This window comes from Oncorhynchus masou, chromosome 21 (assembly GCF_036934945.1).
Source record: "Oncorhynchus masou masou isolate Uvic2021 chromosome 21, UVic_Omas_1.1, whole genome shotgun sequence".
Classification (NCBI taxonomy): Eukaryota; Metazoa; Chordata; class Actinopteri; order Salmoniformes; family Salmonidae; genus Oncorhynchus; species Oncorhynchus masou.
The window spans coordinates 7,071,909-7,090,639 of NC_088232.1; the positions used below are offsets into that span (position 1 = coordinate 7,071,909).

Here is an 18,731-nt window from a genome sequence, read left to right on the forward strand (position 1 = left end):
TTTTATTTAACCTTTATTGAGCTAGGCAAGTCCGTTAAGAACAAATTCTTATTTACAATGACGGCCAAACCCGGACTACGCTGGGCCAATTGTGCTCCGCCCTATGGGACTACCAATCACGGCCGGTTGTGATACAGCCTGGATTCGAACCAGGGTGTCTGTAGTGATGCCTCAAGCACTGAGATGCAGTGCCTCAGACCGCCGCGCCACAGGTACACTCCAATGAAGTTGTAGAAACATCTCAAGGATGATTAATGGAAATAGGATGCACCTGAGTTCAATTTCGAATAACATAGCAAAGGGTCTGAATACTTTTGTAAATGTGTTTTTTTAATTAATTTGCAAACATATCTAAACCTTTTTTCGCTTTGTCATTATGGGGTATTGTGTGTAGGTTGATGAGAATAAGGCTAACGTAACAAAATTAGGAAAAAGTCAAGGGGTCTGAATACTTTCCCGAATGCGCTGTACGTTAGTGTGTGTGTGTGTATGTCTGCTTGTGTTGCTTCACGGTCCCCGCTGTTCCATAAGGTGTATATTAATCTTTTTTTCAGTTACTTTATGTGGAATAGAGTTCCATGTAGTCATGGCTCTATGTAGTACTGTGTGCCTCCCATAATCTGTTCCCATAATCTGTTCTGGATTTGGGGGCTGTTTAGAGATCTCTGGTGGCATGTCTTGTGGGGTATGCATGGATGTCTGAGCTGTGTGCCAGTAGTTCAAACAGACAGCTCTATGCATTCAACATGTCAATACGTCTCACAAATACAAGTAGTGATGAAGTCAATCTCTCCTACACTTTCAGCCAGGAGAGATTGACATGCATGTTATTCATGTTAGATCTCTGTATACATCCGAGGGCCAGCCATGCTGCCCTGTTCTGAGCCAATATAGGCTATGTGGTGTTTTTCTATTAGACCTACAAGGAAATTGTATTTTATCTGACAGTATTTTTGATGTAGAGATTCCGGTAAACTCTGTTTCCTTTCATATGTCCTACCAATAATTATTGGATTATTCACCATGGTAACCAGTTAGTATAAAAACAGAATTAGCAGTTATTTCTCAGTTTTCAGTCAGTAACTTTAGGGAGTGAACATTATTCAAATAGGACCTCTCTGAAATGAAAATGTTTGGCCCTCCCTTCAGCAAAATATATTTGACCTAAACCCTACCTGAATGCTTGAAGAAAAGAAAAAAAGTGACTCTCCACTATACCCAAAATAATAAGTGGATAGCAGATAACAAAGCTACCACCATTTACCCTCACTTCTTGGACAGACCAGAGCCTTAGATATGCAGTTTTACAAATTGTTCTTCGTCCTGTAAGCATTACATGGCAATGCAGGAATTTTGATAGCGCAAAGGGCTGCGGGCCAGAAGGTTGTGTGTTCGCAGACCACCGTGAACAAGAGTAGGGGTGGAAAGATCTCCTTTTATAGTAAAAGCATTGCATGAATCTATCATCATATTTGCAGGTCAGAGAAATTGAAATGTCATGCAATTCTATGTCCTTTTACACCACACAAATTTGCGAAATTACAGGCTAAGAATGGACTGATGTGTTCATCTTACCATATTTCTCCAATGCCAAATCAGTGTGTTTTGTTTGCAGCAAAACTGTCCGTTTGCAAATCATTTAATTTGTGACATCATTAGGAATCTGAGCATGGTACATTCAAAAGTTGGGCCTATACCTTTCCAGCCCAAACAGAGTAGGTCTACCAACTAAGAAAATGTAAGCTTTAACTGCTGACGACTCTTCTTCTGTGGCTTAACCCAAAGAGAGGTCACAAGTGTTCCCCTAAAATATGTCTGGGTTTGAACAGCTTCTGTTGTACAGAAAAACATACATCCTGTTTGCAACATGGCACTTCATTAATGCTGCAAAAAATTTGGCAAAGAAATTCACTTTTTGTCCTGAATACAAAGCGTTTAGTTTGGGGCAAATCCAACAACACGTCACTGATTACCACTCTTTATATTTTCAAGCATGGTGACAGCTGCTTCATGCTATGGATATGCTTATCATTGGCAAGGACTAGGGAGTTTTTTTGGGGAAAATAAAGTACGTGAATGGAAGTAATTAAATAGGCATTTGTGAACATCATATAGCCTACACCAGTGGTCACCAACCTATTCTGAGTCAAGATCCCTTTGAGTCAAAATGCATGCCGAGATCTACCACTCTGATTTTTTAAATAACATGACTTAAATGTAAGCCTATGCAACATTAACCAATTAAAAACAGTACTGTAGCAATGAGGTTTGTGCAGTAAGCTATAGGCCCAATACATTATCACAGCATACTGGCTTTGCTTGAATTTACCTGCCAATGCATTGTTGTTGTTTGGGACATTTTCTGTATTTATATTTCAAAATTTGAGGTAGGCTATATGATCACACCGGTAATAGATCCATTGTTGTATTACTTGTGAGGGACAGCGGAGTGAGCATACATTTAAATAATTTGCTTTTTATTTTAATGGGCTGGTGCCTGCATCTGATGGTCAGTCTCAGCAGAGGGAGAGAGCAGCAGACTGAGGGTCCGTCTCTCAACATCCCTCCGCTCTCCCTTTCCTCCCCTCCACTGACACTGACCACCGTCTTCCAGCTGATGGCGAAACTCGAGTCGCACTACATTATTGCTGCCTCATGCACAAACTCATGTTGTTACTGCTATGAACAGAGAAAGTGAAATATTCCTTGATATTAAAAAAGACCCAAGCCGCTAAGAATAACAAGGCTTATAGAGACACTTTCCTCCTCATTCATCACTGCTGCACTGCTTGTTGTAGCGCTGAGTGGAAATAGGAAGAACGTGCATTGTATGGTTTATAAAAGTGTGAAATACAAAGTGTTGACAGATCTGAGTAAGAACTTAAACATGAACTCACTCATAAAAACAGCAGCTCTTTGCTGTGTTCGTTGACAGTCTCTCTCTAGTCATGGTTTTAAACGTTTTGAAATCTCACAGTATCAATTTTGTCATAGCTTTCTTTCATGCCTGCTACGTTACTGCAGACTCTGTCATCTGAGCATTCTGATTGGCCAGCGGTAGCATAGTGCACTTGATTTCCTCTCCAGGCCCACCGGAAGGCAGAGTTTGTACCTTCAGACACATGGAATGGCAACAGTTTGCCTACCCGGCACGCAGGGTAGCTGAATTGGCTGCACCTACCACCAACAGCCACCAACAGATGGTAGTAGGGGCACTGGTTTGTGTCAATAACTGGAACGCTGCTGGGTTTTTCAAACTCAACAGTTTCTCGTGTGTATCAAGAATAGTCCACCACAAAGGAACTTGACACAAATGTGGGAGGCAATGGAGTCAACACGGGCCAGCATCCCTGGGAAATGCTTTCGACATCTTGTAAAGTCCATGTCCCTGACGAATTGAGTCTGCTGAGGGCAAAAGGGGGTGGTACGACTCAATATTAGGAAGGTGTTCTTAATGTTTCATACACTCCGTGTATATCACACAATGCCTGGATGCAATATTCAACACTGTCATCTGTTACACTCGTTATTCTAAATGAATCTGTGGATATTTTCCGCTGACAACGATATCAATCTATTTGTCTTTGTGCAGGGTTTCATCTAAACGTCAGAGGATATCGAGTGGAATGGTTACTTTCTATGTTATAGAGTGGAATGGTTTTTCTGCTGGTGTATACTGAGGTAGCTCCTCTCTGAGAACCTCTTCCCGCAGTGTGTACAGGCAAACGGCTTTTCTCCCGTGTGGACCTTCAGGTGCATCTTCAGGTTGCCAGCCAAGGCGAAGCGCATGTGACACTGGGTACAGCTGAAGGGTTTCTCCCCTGTGTGGACCCTCTGGTGCCTCTTCAGGTCACCAGCCTGGGAGAACCTCTTCTCACACTGGGGGCAGCTGAAGGGTTTCTCCCCTGTGTGGACCATCTGGTGTCTCTTCAGGTTGCCAGCCAGGGCGAAGCGCATGTGACACTGGGTACAGCTGAAGGGTTTCACTCCTGTGTGGACCCTCTGGTGGATCTCCACCTTCTGAGGGCAGGTGAAGCCTTTGTTACAGAACATGCAGAGGAACTGTTTCTCTTTACTATTGCCTGATGTGGCTCCCCCTCCCTGAGCTCTGGCCATGTCGTTTGAGTTCAATACCTGATCGAAAAAGACGCGGCCATGTGAATCGGAAGGTGCCATTGATCTGGAAACTGGGTCGCGATCCCTGAACGCGTGTAAAGGGGAGTGAGTCGGGACATTTAGATTTGTCTTTAAGCTTCCCCTGTAATCTAAGAAATCTCTGCCATGTGAGTGTCCTTCTCCTAAGTGAGCCTCGTCTACATTCCATGCCAGAAGAGCGTCGCCCTCCACTTTCACAGTCACTTCATCTACCACTATAACCTCCCCTTTCTTATCTAGGCACCCTTCAGAGTATACACTGCTACTGTAGGGGTTCCAGTCCGCTCTAGACAGATCAGTCTGTGTCTCCAAATCCAAGGGCATGTTGCCATGGTCCACCTCTGTAGAGTAAGAACAAGACGGATCATTGCCAGTCTCTAACGTGTCACCTGAGTCCCGATGGGAATGAACAGTCCTCGGTCTCGGATTACTGTAAAGTAAATACTCTGATCCGGTAGCAGGTGGACAGACCAGTCTCCCCAGCCCCAGACTCTCTGGGTCTGGCCTGTGGTCAGATCCTGTGTGTAAAAGCCTCTGTGTTACAACTAAAGTCTCTGTGTCCATCTCTGACTTGAGGGCGGCGTTCGGAGTTCCACTGACCTCCACCATGCTGCATCGCGTCCTGGGCTGGGGCGCAGCAGTGGATAGGTGATCCGTGGCTGCAGGGGGCACTAGTACAGCCGCTGTTCCAGTCTCGATGTCTCTGCTCTGTTGTGGGTTCTCCTCTCCTTCAGTCCTCTCCTGCTTGACCACAGATGATCCTCCAGGACCTGCAGCCTCTGCAGACTGACAAGAAGAGAGAGGGTTATTACCGGTACATGAGTTGAATTGGATAACAATGTCGTAGTGAAGCCTCACAAGCTCCTCTATGGAAGATAAATGAGGACGTACATGTATGAAAGTGAATAGCTGAGGGGAGCCTTTCTGAAATAAATGGCCACATTTGATATACAGTCACAATTATGTTTAATGCAACCCTATTCCACTAACCTCTATCATGATAACGTGCTGGGTTGAGGTTCCACTCCCCTCTCCAACAGTGATTGGTTGGTCATCTCTCCATGTATTGCGTCCCACTGACTTCACAAAGCTCCTGTGGCCTCCAGTGAGATGTCCTTCACCTGAGAGAGTGATTGGGGGAAAAGAGATGGTTAGGTTAGGTACTGTCAATGTTCAACAGTACATTGTACACTATTGATACTGTCTACAATTGGCAAGGATGTAAGGTAATACTTCTCATAACTTACTGATATACAATGTATTGATCAATGTATTATGTTCCATGCATCATATTGTTTTCATTGAGTAAATAATAGGAAATGCAGTAAATCAAGAATCTTGTTATAATATGATAGTGTCTTTTCACATGCATACAGTATGCAATAATTCCTCTGATTAGCTATCTAAAAACTGACCAACACCCAATTCTGGGTAACAAATCTAGACATAAATGACAGGCAGCCTTGGCGTTCTGTAAAAATGTACCTCTTGCCATTCCTCTGTATCGGTCGAGGATCTTGACACTACTGGGACGACCTGCGACGACGCGCTCCCGCAATGTCCTTTCTGCGCGCTCCCGTGCCACCTTAACTTCCAGTAGTTTCCTCCGTAATGCCCTGTTTTCTTTCTGGCTTTGAGTTATTTCTAAACGAAACACTGCATAGTCGTCGTCTACGAGTTTACAGATCTCTGCCACGGCTGCATTCGCCAACACCTCCATTATGGAGGCTATTTGAGTGTGAAAAACCATACAGTTAGAGTTAGCCATTGTTAGCAGCTCGACAACTAGCGTTACCTAGATAACATATAGCAACCAAGTCCTGTCTCCAACGCGAATTAAACACTATAGCCGGTAAGTATTTGATACTTTGCAGTTAAATTAGTCACATTTTCAATTACAGAGTGTTAATAACCGTTTAAATAACAACAATAAAAAGGCTAACGTGTTAATTACTCTTGGGCACTGTTCGCGTCCGTTAACTTCTTCGTGTTAACGGACGAGACGCTGTGTTGCGGTATTGCTGCCGTTCACAGTTCGGAGTGTGAATTGCACATTTCTCGAATCCCGAAATTGAGATCTGAACCGAATTGGATCAGTAGAATTCCCATCCGACACCTACAGGACCCCGTCATTTTTTGAAAATCAATTCCGTTTTGAATCCGAGGTGGGTCGAACCAAAATATTTCAGAGATGAGGGTGAATCAGATCCAAATTGGGTCTGGTCTATCAGACCCAAATAGATCCAATGTATATATATTTTTAAATCTGAATTATTGCTGCGCAAACCAGCATAATTGTTTTCACTGGTCTGGCAGGCAGTTAGCCATTTCTCAGTTCCATGACATTACGAAATAAAAGTAATTGGACGAAGGTGTCTTCTGTATGGGGAAGATTAGTTTCAGATCCCGACACCCAATCTTTTTCTTTTTATTTCGCCTTTATTTAACCAGGTAAGCTAGTTGAGAACAAGTTCTCATTGACAACTGCGACCTGGCCAAAATAAAGAAAAGCAGTGCGACACAAACAACAACACGGAGTTACACATGGAATAAACAAGCGTACAGTCAATAACACGATAGGGGAAAAAATAGTCTATATACAGTGTGTGCAAATGGCGTAAGGCAGTAAATAGTCCATAGTAGCGAAGTAATTACAGTTTAGCAAATGAACACTGGAGTGATAGATGATGATGTGCAAGTAGAAATACTGGTGTGCAAAAGACCAGAAAAGTAAATAAAAATAATATGGGGATGAGGTAGGTAGATTGGATGGGCTATTTACAGATGGGCTATGTGCAGCTGCAGCGATCGGTTAGCTGCTCAGATAGCTGATGTTTAAAGTTAGTGAGGGAAATATAAGTCTCCAGCTTCAGCGATTTTTTTTTTTTTTTTTTTCAATTCGTTCCAGTCATTGGCAGCAGAGAACTGGAAGGAAAGGCGGCCAAAGTAGGTGTTGGCTTTGGGGGCGCCCGGTGAGATATACCTGCTGGAGCACGTGCTGCGGGTGGGTGTTGTTATTGTGACCAGTGATAAGTCGGAGCATTACCTAGCATAGACTTATAGATGACCTGGAACCAGTGGGTCTGGCGACGAATATGTAGCAAGGGCCAGCCGACAAGAGCATACAGGTCGCAGTGGTCGGTGGTATTTTTATTTTTAAATTTTTTATTTTACTAGGCAAGTCAGTTAAGAACAAATTCTTATTTTCAATGACGGCCTAGGAACAGTGGGTTAACTGCCTGTTCAGGGGCAGAACGACAGATTTGTACCTTGTCAGCTCGGGGATTTGAACTTGCAACCTTTCGGATACTAGTCCAACGCTCTAACCACTAGGCTACCCTGCCGCACTACTGTATAAGGGGCTTTGGTGACAACGGATGGCACTGTGATAGACTGCATCCAGTTTGCTGAGTAGAGTATTGGAAGCTATTTTGTAAATGACATCGCCGAAGTCGAGGTTCGGTAGGATAGTCAGTTTTACGAGGGTATGTTTGGCGTCATGAGTGAAGGAGGCTTTGTTGTGAAATGGGAAGCCGATTCAAGACATCATTTTGGAATGGAAAATGTTTAATATGAGTCTGGAAGGAGAGTTTACAGTCTTGCCAGACATCTAGGTATTTGTAGTTGTCCCCATATTCTAAATCAGAACTGTCCAGAGTAGTATGGCGGGCAGGTGTGGGCAGCGATCAGTTGAAAAGCATGCATTTGGTTTTACTAGCGTTTAAGAGCAGTTGGAGGCCATGGAAGGAGTGTTGTATGGCATTGAAGCTCGTTTGGTGTTTAGTTAACACGGTGTCCAAAGAAGGGCCAGATGCATACAGAATGGTGTCGTCTACGTAGAGGTGGATCAGGGAATCACCCGCAGCAAGAGCGACATAGTTGATATATACAGAGAAAGGAGTCGGCCCGAGAATTGAACACTGTAGTACCCCCATAGAGACTGTCAGAGGTCCGGACAACAGGCCCTCCGATTTGAAACACTGAACTCTGTCTGAGAAGTAGTTGGTGAACCAGGCGAGGCAGTCATTTGAGAAACCAAGGCTGTTGAGTCTGCCGATAAGGATATGGTGATTGACAGAGTCGAAAGCCTTGGCCAGGTCGATGAAGACGGCTGCACAGTACTGTCTTTTATCGATGGCGGTTATGATATTGTTTAGTACCTTGAGCGTGGCTGAGGTGCACCCGTGACCAGCTCGGAAGCCGGATTGCACAGTGGTGAAGGTACAGTGGGAAAATGGTCAGTGATCTGTTTATTAACTTAGACTTTAGAAAGTCAGGGCAGGATGGATATAGGTCTATAACAGTTTGGGTCTAGAGTGTCACCCCCTTTGAAGAGAGGGATGACCGCGGCAGCTTTCCAATCTTTAGGGATCTCGGACGATACGAAAGAGAGGTTGAACAGACTGGTAATAGGGTTTGCAACAATGGCGGCGGATATTTTTAGAAAGAGAGGGTCCAGATTATCTTGCCCAGGTGATTTGTACGGGTCCAGGTTTTGCAGCTCTTTCAGAACATCTGCTTTCTGGATTTGGGTGAAGGAGAAGCTGGGGAGGCTTGGGGTGCGGAGAAACACAGAAAATACCCGAGCTCTGAAGCAAGCTTCCAGAAAATTTGAACGGAAATGGCGCCACACCAAACTGGAAGTCTTCCGACTAGCTTGGAAAGACAGTACCGTGCAGTACCGAAGAGCCCTTACTGCTGCTCGATCATCCTATTTTTCTAACTTAATTGAGGAAAATAAGAACAATCCGAAATTCATTTTTGATACTGTCGCAAAGCTAACTAAAAAGCAGCATTCCCCAAGAGAGGATGACTTTCACTTTAGCAGTGATAAATTCATGAACTTCTTTGAGGAAAAAATTATGATTATTAGAAAGCAAATTACGGACTCCTCTTTAAATCTGCGTATTCCTTCAAAGCTCAGTTGTCCTGAGTCTGCACAACTCTGCCAGGACCTAGGATCAAGAGAGACGCTCAAGTGTTTTAGTACTATATCTCTTGACACAATGATGAAAATAATCATGGCCTCTAAACCTTCAAGCTGCATACTGGACCCTATTCCAACTAAACTACTGAAAGAGCTGCTTCCTGTGCTTGGCCCTCCTATGTTGAACATAATAAACGGCTCTCTATCCACCAGATGTGTACCAAACTCACTAAAAGTGGCAGTAATAAAGCCTCTCTTGAAAAAGCCAAACTTTGACCCAGAAAATATAAAAAACAATTGGCCTATATCGAATCTCCCATTCCTCTCAAACATTTGAGAAAAATCTGTTGCGCAGCAACTCACTGCCTTCCTGAAGACAAACAATGTATACGAAATGCTTCAGTCTGGTTTTAGACCCCATCATAGCACTGAGACGGCACTTGTGAAGGTGGTAAATGACATTTTAATGGCATCGGACCGAGGCTCTGCATCTGTCCTCGTGCTCCTAGACCTTAGTGCTGCTTTTGATACCATCGATCACCACATTCTTTTGGAGAGATTGGAAACCCAAATTGGTCTACACGGACAAGTTCTGGCCTGGTTTAGATCTTATCTGTCGGAAAGATATCATTTTGTCTCTGTGAATGGTTTGTCCTCTGACAAAACAACTGTAAATTTCGGTGTTCCTCAAGGTTCCGTTTTCACTATATATTTTACCTCTTGGGGATGTTATTCGAAAACATAATGTTAACTTTCACTGCTATGCGGATGACACACAGCTGTACATTTCAATGAAACATGGTGAAGCCCCAAAATTGCCCTTGCTAGAAGCATGTGTTTCAGACATAAGGAAGTGGATGGCTGCAAACTTTCTACTTTTAAACTCGGACAAAACAGAGATGCTTGTTCTAGGTCCCAAGAAACAAAGAGATCTTCTGTTGAATCTGACAATTAATCTTAATGGTTGTACAGTCGTCTCAAATAAAACTGTGAAGGACCTCGGTGTTACTCTGGACCCTGATCTCTCTTTTGAAGAACATATCAAGACCATTTCAAGGACAACTTTTTTTCCATCTACGTAACATTGCAAAAATCAGAAACTTTCTGTCCAAAAATGATGCAGAAAAATTAATCCATGCTTTTGTCACTTCTAGGTTAGACTACTGCAATGCTCTACTTTCCGGCTACCCGGATAAAGCACTAAATAAATTTCAGTTAGTGCTAAATACGGCTGCTAGAATCCTGACGAGAACCAAAAAATTTGATCATATTACTCCAGTGCTAGCCTCCCTACACTGGCTTCCTGTCAAAGCAAGGGCTGATTTCAAGGTTTTACTGCTAACCTACAAAGCATTACATGGGCTTGCTCCTACCTATCTCTCTGATTTGGTCCTGCCGTACATACCTACACGTACGCTACGGTCACAAGATGCAGGCCTCCTAATTGTCCCTAGAATTTCTAAGCAAACAGCTGGAGGCAGGGCTTTCTCCTATAGAGCTCCATTTTTATGGAACGGTCTGCCTATCCATGTCAGAGACGCAAACTCGGTCTCAACCTTTATGTCTTTACTGAAGACTCATCTCTTCAGTGGGTCATATGATTGAGTGTAGTCTGGCCCAGGAGTGGGAAGGTGAACAGAAAGGCTCTGGAGCAACGAACCGCCCTTGCTGTCTCTGCCTGGCCAGTTCCCCTCTTTCCACTGCGATTCTCTGCCTCTAACCCTATTACAGGGGCTGAGTCACTGGCTTACTGGGGCTCTCTCATGCCGTCCCTGGAAGGGGTGCGTCACCTGAGTGGGTTGATTCACTGATGTGGTCATCCTGTCTGGGTTGGCGCCCCCCCTTGGGTTGTGCCGTGGCGGAGATCTTTGTGGGCTATACTCAGCCTTGTCTCAGGATGGTAAGTTGGTGGTTGAAGATATCCCTCAAGTGGTGTGGTGGCTGTGCTTTGGCAAAGTGGGTGGGGTTATATCCTTCCTGTTTTGGCCGTGTCTGGGGGTGTCCTCGGATGGGGCCATAGTGTCTCCTGACCCCTCCTGTCTCAGCCTCCAGTATTTATGCTGCAGTAGTTTATGTGTCTGGGGGCTAGTGTCAGTTTGTTATATCTGGAGTACTTCTCCTGTCCAATTCAGTGTCCTATGTGAATCTAAGTGTGCATTCTCTAATTCTCTCCTTCTTTCTCTCGGAGGACCTGAGCCCTAGGACCATGCCCCAGGACTACCTGACATGATGACTCCTTGCTGTCCCCAGTCCACCTGGCCGTGCTGCTGCTTCAGTTTCAACTGTTCTGCCTTATTATTATTCGACCATGCTGGTCATTTATGAACATTTGAACATCTTGGCCATGTTCTGTTATAATCTCCACCCGGCACAGCCAGAAGAGGATTGGCCACCCCACATATGCTCTCTCTAATTCTCTTTCTTTCTCTCTCTCGGAGGACCTGAGCCCTAGGACCATGCCCCAGGACTACCTGACATGATGACTCCTTGCTGTCCCCAGTCCACCTGGCCGTGCTGCTGCTCCAGTTTCAACTGTTCTGCCTTGTTATTATTCGACCATGCTGATCATTTATGAACATTTGAACATCTTGGCCATGTTCTGTTATAATCTCCACCTGGCACAGCCAAAAGAGGACTGGCCACCCCACATAGCCTGGTTCCTCTCGAGGTTTCTTCCTAGGTTTTGGCCTTTCTAGTTAGTTTTTCCTAGCCACCGTGCTTCTACACCTGCATTGCTTGCTGTTTGGGGTTTTAGGCTGTGTTTCTGTACAGCACTTTGAGACATCAGCTTATGTACGAAGGGCTATATAAATAAATTTGATTTGATTTGCGGAGCTGTTGGCCAGGGTTGTGGTAGCCAGGAGGAAAGCATGGCCACCAGTAGAAAAATGCTTATTGAAATTCTCGATAATCGTGGATCTATTGGTGGTGACAGTGTTACCTAGCCTCAGTGCAATGGGGAGCTGGTAGGAGATGCTCTTATTCTCCATGGACTTTACAGTGTTCCAAAACGTTTTGGAGTTAAAGCTACAGGATGCAAATTTCTGTTTGAAAAAGCTAGCCTTTGCTTTCCTGACTGACTGCGTGTATTGGTTCCTGATTTCCCTGAAAAGTTGCATATCTCTGGGGACTATTTGATGCTCGTGCAGTCCGCCACAGGATGTTTTTGTGCTGGTCAAGGGCAGTCAGGTCTGGAGTGAACCAAGGGCTATATCTGTTCTTTGTTCTATATTCTTTGAAAGGGGCATGCTTATTTAAGACGGTGAGGAAATTACTTTTTAAAGAACGACCAGGCACCCTTGACTGACGGGATGAGGTCAATATCTTTCCAGAATACCTGGGCCAGGTTGATTAGAAAAGCCTGCTCGCAGAAGTGTTTTAGGGAGCGTTTGACAGTGATGAGGGGTGGTCGTTTGACAGTGGACACAACGGATGCAGGCAATGAGGCAGTGATCGCTGAGATCCTGATTGAAAACAGCAGAGGTGTATTTGGAGGGCAAATTTGTCAGGATAATATCTATTACGGTGCCCATGTTTATGGATTTAGGGTTGGACCTGGTGGGTTCCTTGATAATTTGTGTGAGATTGAGAGCATCTAGCTTAGATTGTAGGACTGCCGGGGTGTTAAGCATATCCCAGTTTAGGTCACCTTGCAGAACGAACTCTGAAGATAGATAGGGTGCAATCATTTCACATATGGTGTCCAGGGCACAGCTGGGAGCTGAGGGTGTCTATAACAGGCGGCAACAGTGAGAGACTTATTTCTGGAGAGATACATTTTTTAAATTAGAAGCTCAAACTGCTTGGGCATAGACCTGGAAAGTATAACATAACTTTGCAGGCTATCTCTGCAGAAGATTGCAATTCCTCCCCCTTTGGCAGTTCTATCTTGATGGAAAATGTTGTAGTTGGGGATGGAAATCTCAGAATTTTTGGTGGCCTTCCTTAGCCAGGATTCAGACACGGCAAGGACATCAGGGTGGGCAGAGTGTGCTAAAGCAGTGAGTAAAACAAACTTAGGGAGAAGGCTTCTGATGTTAACATGCATAAAACCAAGGCTTTTTCGGTTACAGAACTCAACAAATGAGAGTGCCTGAGGACACGCAGGGCCTGGGTTAACCTCCACATGGGACAAAGGAGGTATCTGAGGTATGTTGAGTGGGACTAGAGGCTCCACAGTAAACTAAGAAAATAACTATCCTGAACAACAGTGTGCAAGGCATATTGACATTTGAGAGAGACATAAAAGCGAGGCATAAAGCAATCACAGGTGTTGATTGGGAGAGCTAGCTAAGGCAACAATATAACAAAACACGCGTCACTTTCGGTACGGTTTTGGAAGCATATGTACCTTATCAGCGAGAATAAAACGTTTAAACTAAAGGTTCAATTGATACACACCATGATAGGGTTAGTGTTCCCAGACGGCCGTATCTCAATGTTACAGTGCTTGTTTACTGAAGACAACCTGTGCTCATTAGCTATCTAGCATGTATGGATCTGTGTGTAAAAAAAATGCTACAGTAAATATATCTTTATTATTTTAGATTCTTTCTTGCTTGTGAAAGATAAGGGCCATATTTTTCGAAAGCCAAATCACAAGCGGTTTCTAAACGTTAAAATACAGCATCAGCAGGATTGTAGTTGGGAGAAGACTGAATGCCGCCTAGTGTTTTTGAGAGCGAGTAGGCAGTAAACGTTAACGTTAACATCATCCTCTACTCTCTTTACTGATTCAGCATAAAACCTGTCTTTCTCGCACCAGGCACTTCTAATCCCCAGCAACATGGGCACCCCCACAATTGACAGAGTTTATTTTTCAACTGATACACACTGCTGCAACATCGCCATAAGCTTTGGATCGAAAACATCCTTTGTGGGTTTGGCTAAAAAGCTCTCACAGGATAACTGACATATGCTAACATTACTTTTTCTGGTAAAGACTCCGCTTCAAAACTCAAAATGACAGTGTCTTCTCAGTTTCACCTTTGTGTGAGTTTCTCAGGCAGACTACACGCTGCATTGCTGCCTTTCTCAGGTCGGAGTGTGATTACACATTTTAAACAACTAGTAGCCTCACACCTGTAGGTGCAGGCCGGTGGAATAGAGAAAAAAACAACAACCGCAGTCTTGTCAACAGCACCCCATTCTGCCTTTCACTCCCCAGATACCTACTGACATTCCTCTCAGAATTCTGGATAGAGAAAAACTGCCTTCCCCACTCCCCCCCCCTCTCTCTCTCTCTCTCACGTTGCCACTCCTGGGTCAACCCTTCTGCTATGATGCGCCTATATTCCATCCCCCCTAATAGGACCACCACATCTACGTCCCTCTTCAGAGCCACCTCCTCTGCTGACTAATTTCTCCCTATCCCAATATGAGCTGGGGCCCACTGAAAACCTACTTTACACCCTTTCTTCCCCACCCTATAAAGTGCCATCAACAGCTGTTATCAGGTCTGGGCGTGCCTTTGACTAACCTTCTCTCAGCCTGACCAGGCTAGTCGCAGAGTTTGAACACATAATTACCCCTTTAGGCCCCACTTCTTCCACCCATCCCAATACCCACACTAGTGCTAGCATTTTAGCAGAGAAAACTGAAGCTCCATCAGACAGCCGCCTACCCTGGAGTATCTGAAACTGGGGAATATGTATCCCAAACCCTGTTCTCCCACTGTCTGGGTCCCTTGACCCATCTGTGAAAATCTGCAATTCGGGACCCCACAACGGCCACAGATGCGCCTCAACCATCACAGAAGGCTTTCCGCAGTCCTCTGCCCTTATTTCACAGAGAATGGTCATGTCAACATCAGGCTCTGGCAACAGCCACTGAGGAACACACGGCCAGCAGACAGGAGTCACATAGCTTGGCCTACCTCTTCCTCTTCTCACTCCAGTTCTCTCACCTCCCCATTCCCATGTCTCTCCCAACAGACACCTTGCGGGGTGAGTTGAGTCATACCCCCATACTTTCATCCCATAGAGCATGGCCAGCTTAGCTCGTCGCAGCCTCAACAAAACCACCCCCATTTCAACCAACAAAGCAGGGATAGGGGGAATAGACACTGTGCTGCATATTGCTGCCTCTTACAGGTCGGAATGTGAATTGCACATTATCAAAAAAAAAGTGGGGAAAAAAATAAATAATCTAATCTAACCCTACACATGCACTGAGTGAACGAAACATTAAAGACATCTGCTCTTTCCATGAGATTTCACCTGGTCAGTCTATGATCCTTTATTGATGTCACTTGTTAAATCTGCTTTAATCAGTGTAGAGGAAGGGGAGAAGACAGGTTAAAGTATGATTTTTAAGCCTTTAGACAATTGTGCCATGGATTGTGTATGTGTGCCATTCAGAAGGTAAATGGGCAAGACATATCTGAGTGCATTTGAACGGCGCACCGGTTTGTGTCATTTGATCCACCTCTACACTCAAAACCGCGAGGCACATGACGTGAAGTGCCAGTTGCCTCTGGGCGGAGGATGACGGCACGCGTCACAAACTCCAGGAATATCATTTGATCCACTTCTACACTACCCCATGCGGCATCCTGCTCTGGAGAGCAAGGCATAACACAGGTCAATCACCGAGGCGTGGGATATGGAGCATCTGTTGTCTCTGGGCAGAGAATGCACAAAAAAATCTAAACCCTTCCCTTCCTCGAAAATTTTACAATGTAAAAGTTCCCAGTTTGTCTTTTACCCAGCTTGAAACAACATATAGGTCAGCCAAAAAGCAGGGATCCACTTTTTCATCACGATCAAAAAATCATCTCTGATAGGATTCTCAGGGATAACGTTGGAAGTCTCAACCACACCTGTCACTGCAGGTACTTTATCCTGGTCAGGGTCACTTCCAAACTCTGTCACTCCCTCCATGGTTACTTGTTGTAACAGTAGACATGCTCTCACACTCAGTACTTGATCTGTACTTTTTAACACCATTACTAGGTATATATTCAGAAGATGGAGGTTTGAGCCTTGTGCATTTCTTCCCATTTTTCCATGTCTTTGTTATGACTCCGAAGCCTCCTCAGTCCTCTCTGGCCTCCTTTTGAAAAAGGTCAAAGGTAATCGAGGAGAGGGAAAGTGGACATCACACTTTTCTAATAGAAAAACAACATTGGATGTTCTAAGTCCATAACAATGCTTAAACCACATCAGGAGACCACTTTTGAGGTCTGGGAAAAATCTACGAAATGTTGGTTTCTGAGTGTAGTTGGCCTTTAATTGAAAACGCACAGGCACCTAGCACTGTTTGGTTAGTGGTGTTTCTGTAGCACGTGAGATGAGTTTGCAAAACAAATGGCCACTGGATTGAAGCAAATAATCATATTCTGCCAGGTAGACATAGGCAACTTTGTAGCTAGTTAACATTTGATTGAGAAGGTTTTCTGGAATGCCTTTCCATCTACGAGAAGACAGTTAGGCCTATCATTAGCGTCGCTATATTTTTCCTGTTCCTTAATTGTTTGAAACCTGGATGTTTTACTTCATATTATGAGGCATGTTTTACTCGTAGCGTATAGCCAAAATCCCACCATAGAAACGTGGAGTCAATTATTTTATAACGACTTCCTCATACATTCTCCTGAAAAGCCAATTGACATTTACTCCCGAGGTGTTGACCTGTTGCACCCTCTACAACCACTGATTATTATTATTTGACCCTGCTGGTCATCTATGAACATTTGAAAATCTTGGCCATGTACTGTTATAATCTCCACCCAGGACAGCCAGAAGAGGACTGGCCACCCCTCAGAGCTTCTGCATTGCTTGCTGTTTGGGATTTTAAGCTGGGTTTCTGTATAGCACTTTTTTGTTCTTTTTTTTTTACCCCCTTTTCTCCCCAATTTCGTGGTATCTAATTGTTAGTAGTTACTATCTTCTCTCATCGCTACATCTCCAGTACAGGCTCGGGAGAGACAAAGGTCGAAAGCCATGCGTCCTCCGAAACACAACCCAACCAAGCCACACTGCTTCTTAACACAGTGCGCATCGGCCCACAGACCTCCCGGTCGCGGCCGGCTGCAACAGAGCCTGGGCGTGAACCCAGAGTCTCTGGTGGCGCAGTGGTCTAGGGCACTGCATCTCAGTGCTAGCTGTGCCACCAGAGACTCTGGGTTCCTTGAGGCCCATCTGTATAGCACTTTTGACATCGGCTGATGTAAAAAGGGCTTTATAAATTTGATTCTATTGGTTTTCTGCAGAGAGCAGACTTGTTTAGAATGAACAGTGTGTTAGCAAGAAAATAGAAATGTATAGAACTTTATTGCATCTCCATCACGTCAATAATGTAAATATTAAACTGTCATTGTTTTAGCCTAGTTTTACTGTCACTCTAAAAACAGGTATTTACACAAGTCTGTTTCAAATTACAAGTTAACAAAGGGTTAATGAGGGGTATGTGGTAAATTACCCTCTTATCCCAAGACACTTCACAATATAACTATGTCAGCTAAAGAATGGTTCCCAGACATCCCCTGTGTACATCTCAAGCCACACTGCTACAATTTCTCCCCATTGTGGACACTCCTATGTCTGATAAGGTTACTCCGGAAGGGGAAGCTCTTGTAACATAGTTTGCACTTGAAGGGCCTCTCCTTGGTGTGAACTGTCTGATGCTCCTTCAAATAGTTTGCCCGGGTGAAGTGCTTCCCACACGTGGCGCAGCTGTACGGCTTGTCGGCGTCTGCCCTAATATTCGGCTTGCCACGTTGTGACCCAATGACACCAGAGGAGGTAAAAGCAGGAGCTTTTGAGCTCCCTCCTTGACCTCTTGCCATCGTTTCGGTGTTGTTGGGATTGTGCGCTGTGTTATAGGCTAAGTACTTCTTGTGGTGAACACCTATCCTGACCCCGTCTGTATGGGTGGGGTAACCCTGAGGTAACCGAGGAAGGTTAGACCCAGGTTCAGTCCCAGGCCTTCTATGAACCCAGTCACAAGGCATTAGATGAGACCCTGAAGGAAAAGACAGGCTTCCTGATAGGCTACCACCAGGGGGGTCTCCCACCACTCGCTGTGAATGCTGAAGCCCAGGGTGACCTGCTCTGTTCATCATGGATACTGTGGTGTTTGTATCATAGGAACAGGAGGGTTGATCTCTATCAGTCCCAGGTACTGCTTCATCCCTGCACTGAGACTGTGAAGAGAAGGGTCTGGGCTGCAGACTGGATCCCTGACTGGAGCCTCTGTCTCTCTGATGACCACCAGGACTGAGGTTATTCAGTCCACCTGTCCACTGGTTGTGTTCTGTGTGGTGGTGGAGTCTCTGTCCCTCGTGGTTCAGTCCTGGTTCAGACTCAGGAAGGAACAGTGACGGCTCCTGATCCAGGGGCCATGATTTGTGACCAGCCGCTTCAGAGGTCCAGTCTCTCCCGCCAGCAACACCGGATATCAGCAGGTCCTCATGGACTGCAGACTATAAACACAAATTGTACAGAAAAGCATAAAGGTTTATATAAGTAACTCTTTGCTGTACACACAGAAACATGACATTATATTATAAATCCCATCTCTAACAATGTGATTAAATTAAGGTAGCCTAGTGGTTAGAGCGTTGGGCCAGTAACCGAAAGGTTTCTGGATCAAATCCCTGAGTTGACAAGGTTACAAATCTGTCGTTCTGCCCCTGAACGAGGCAGTT

The 18,731-nt window shown here is 44.7% G+C and overlaps 1 protein-coding gene across 4 annotated transcripts in view; it reads right to left on the reverse strand.

Moving 5' to 3' along the window:
• The window catches only part of LOC135507716 (neurotrophin receptor-interacting factor homolog), a 43,058-nt gene continuing 24,327 nt past the window's right edge, over positions 1-18,731 (reverse strand). For 2 of the 4 annotated variants that reach the window (XM_064927318.1, XM_064927316.1), the window contains one exon: positions 17,355-18,506. In XM_064927318.1, the coding sequence (XP_064783390.1) occupies positions 17,592-18,506 (915 nt within the window). In that variant the 3' untranslated portion in view covers positions 17,355-17,591. Of the gene's footprint in view, positions 4,942-5,145; positions 5,277-5,640; positions 6,131-17,354; positions 18,507-18,731 lie in introns of those variants that run through there. The other 2 variants (XM_064927317.1, XM_064927319.1) reach the window with 2 other exon arrangements.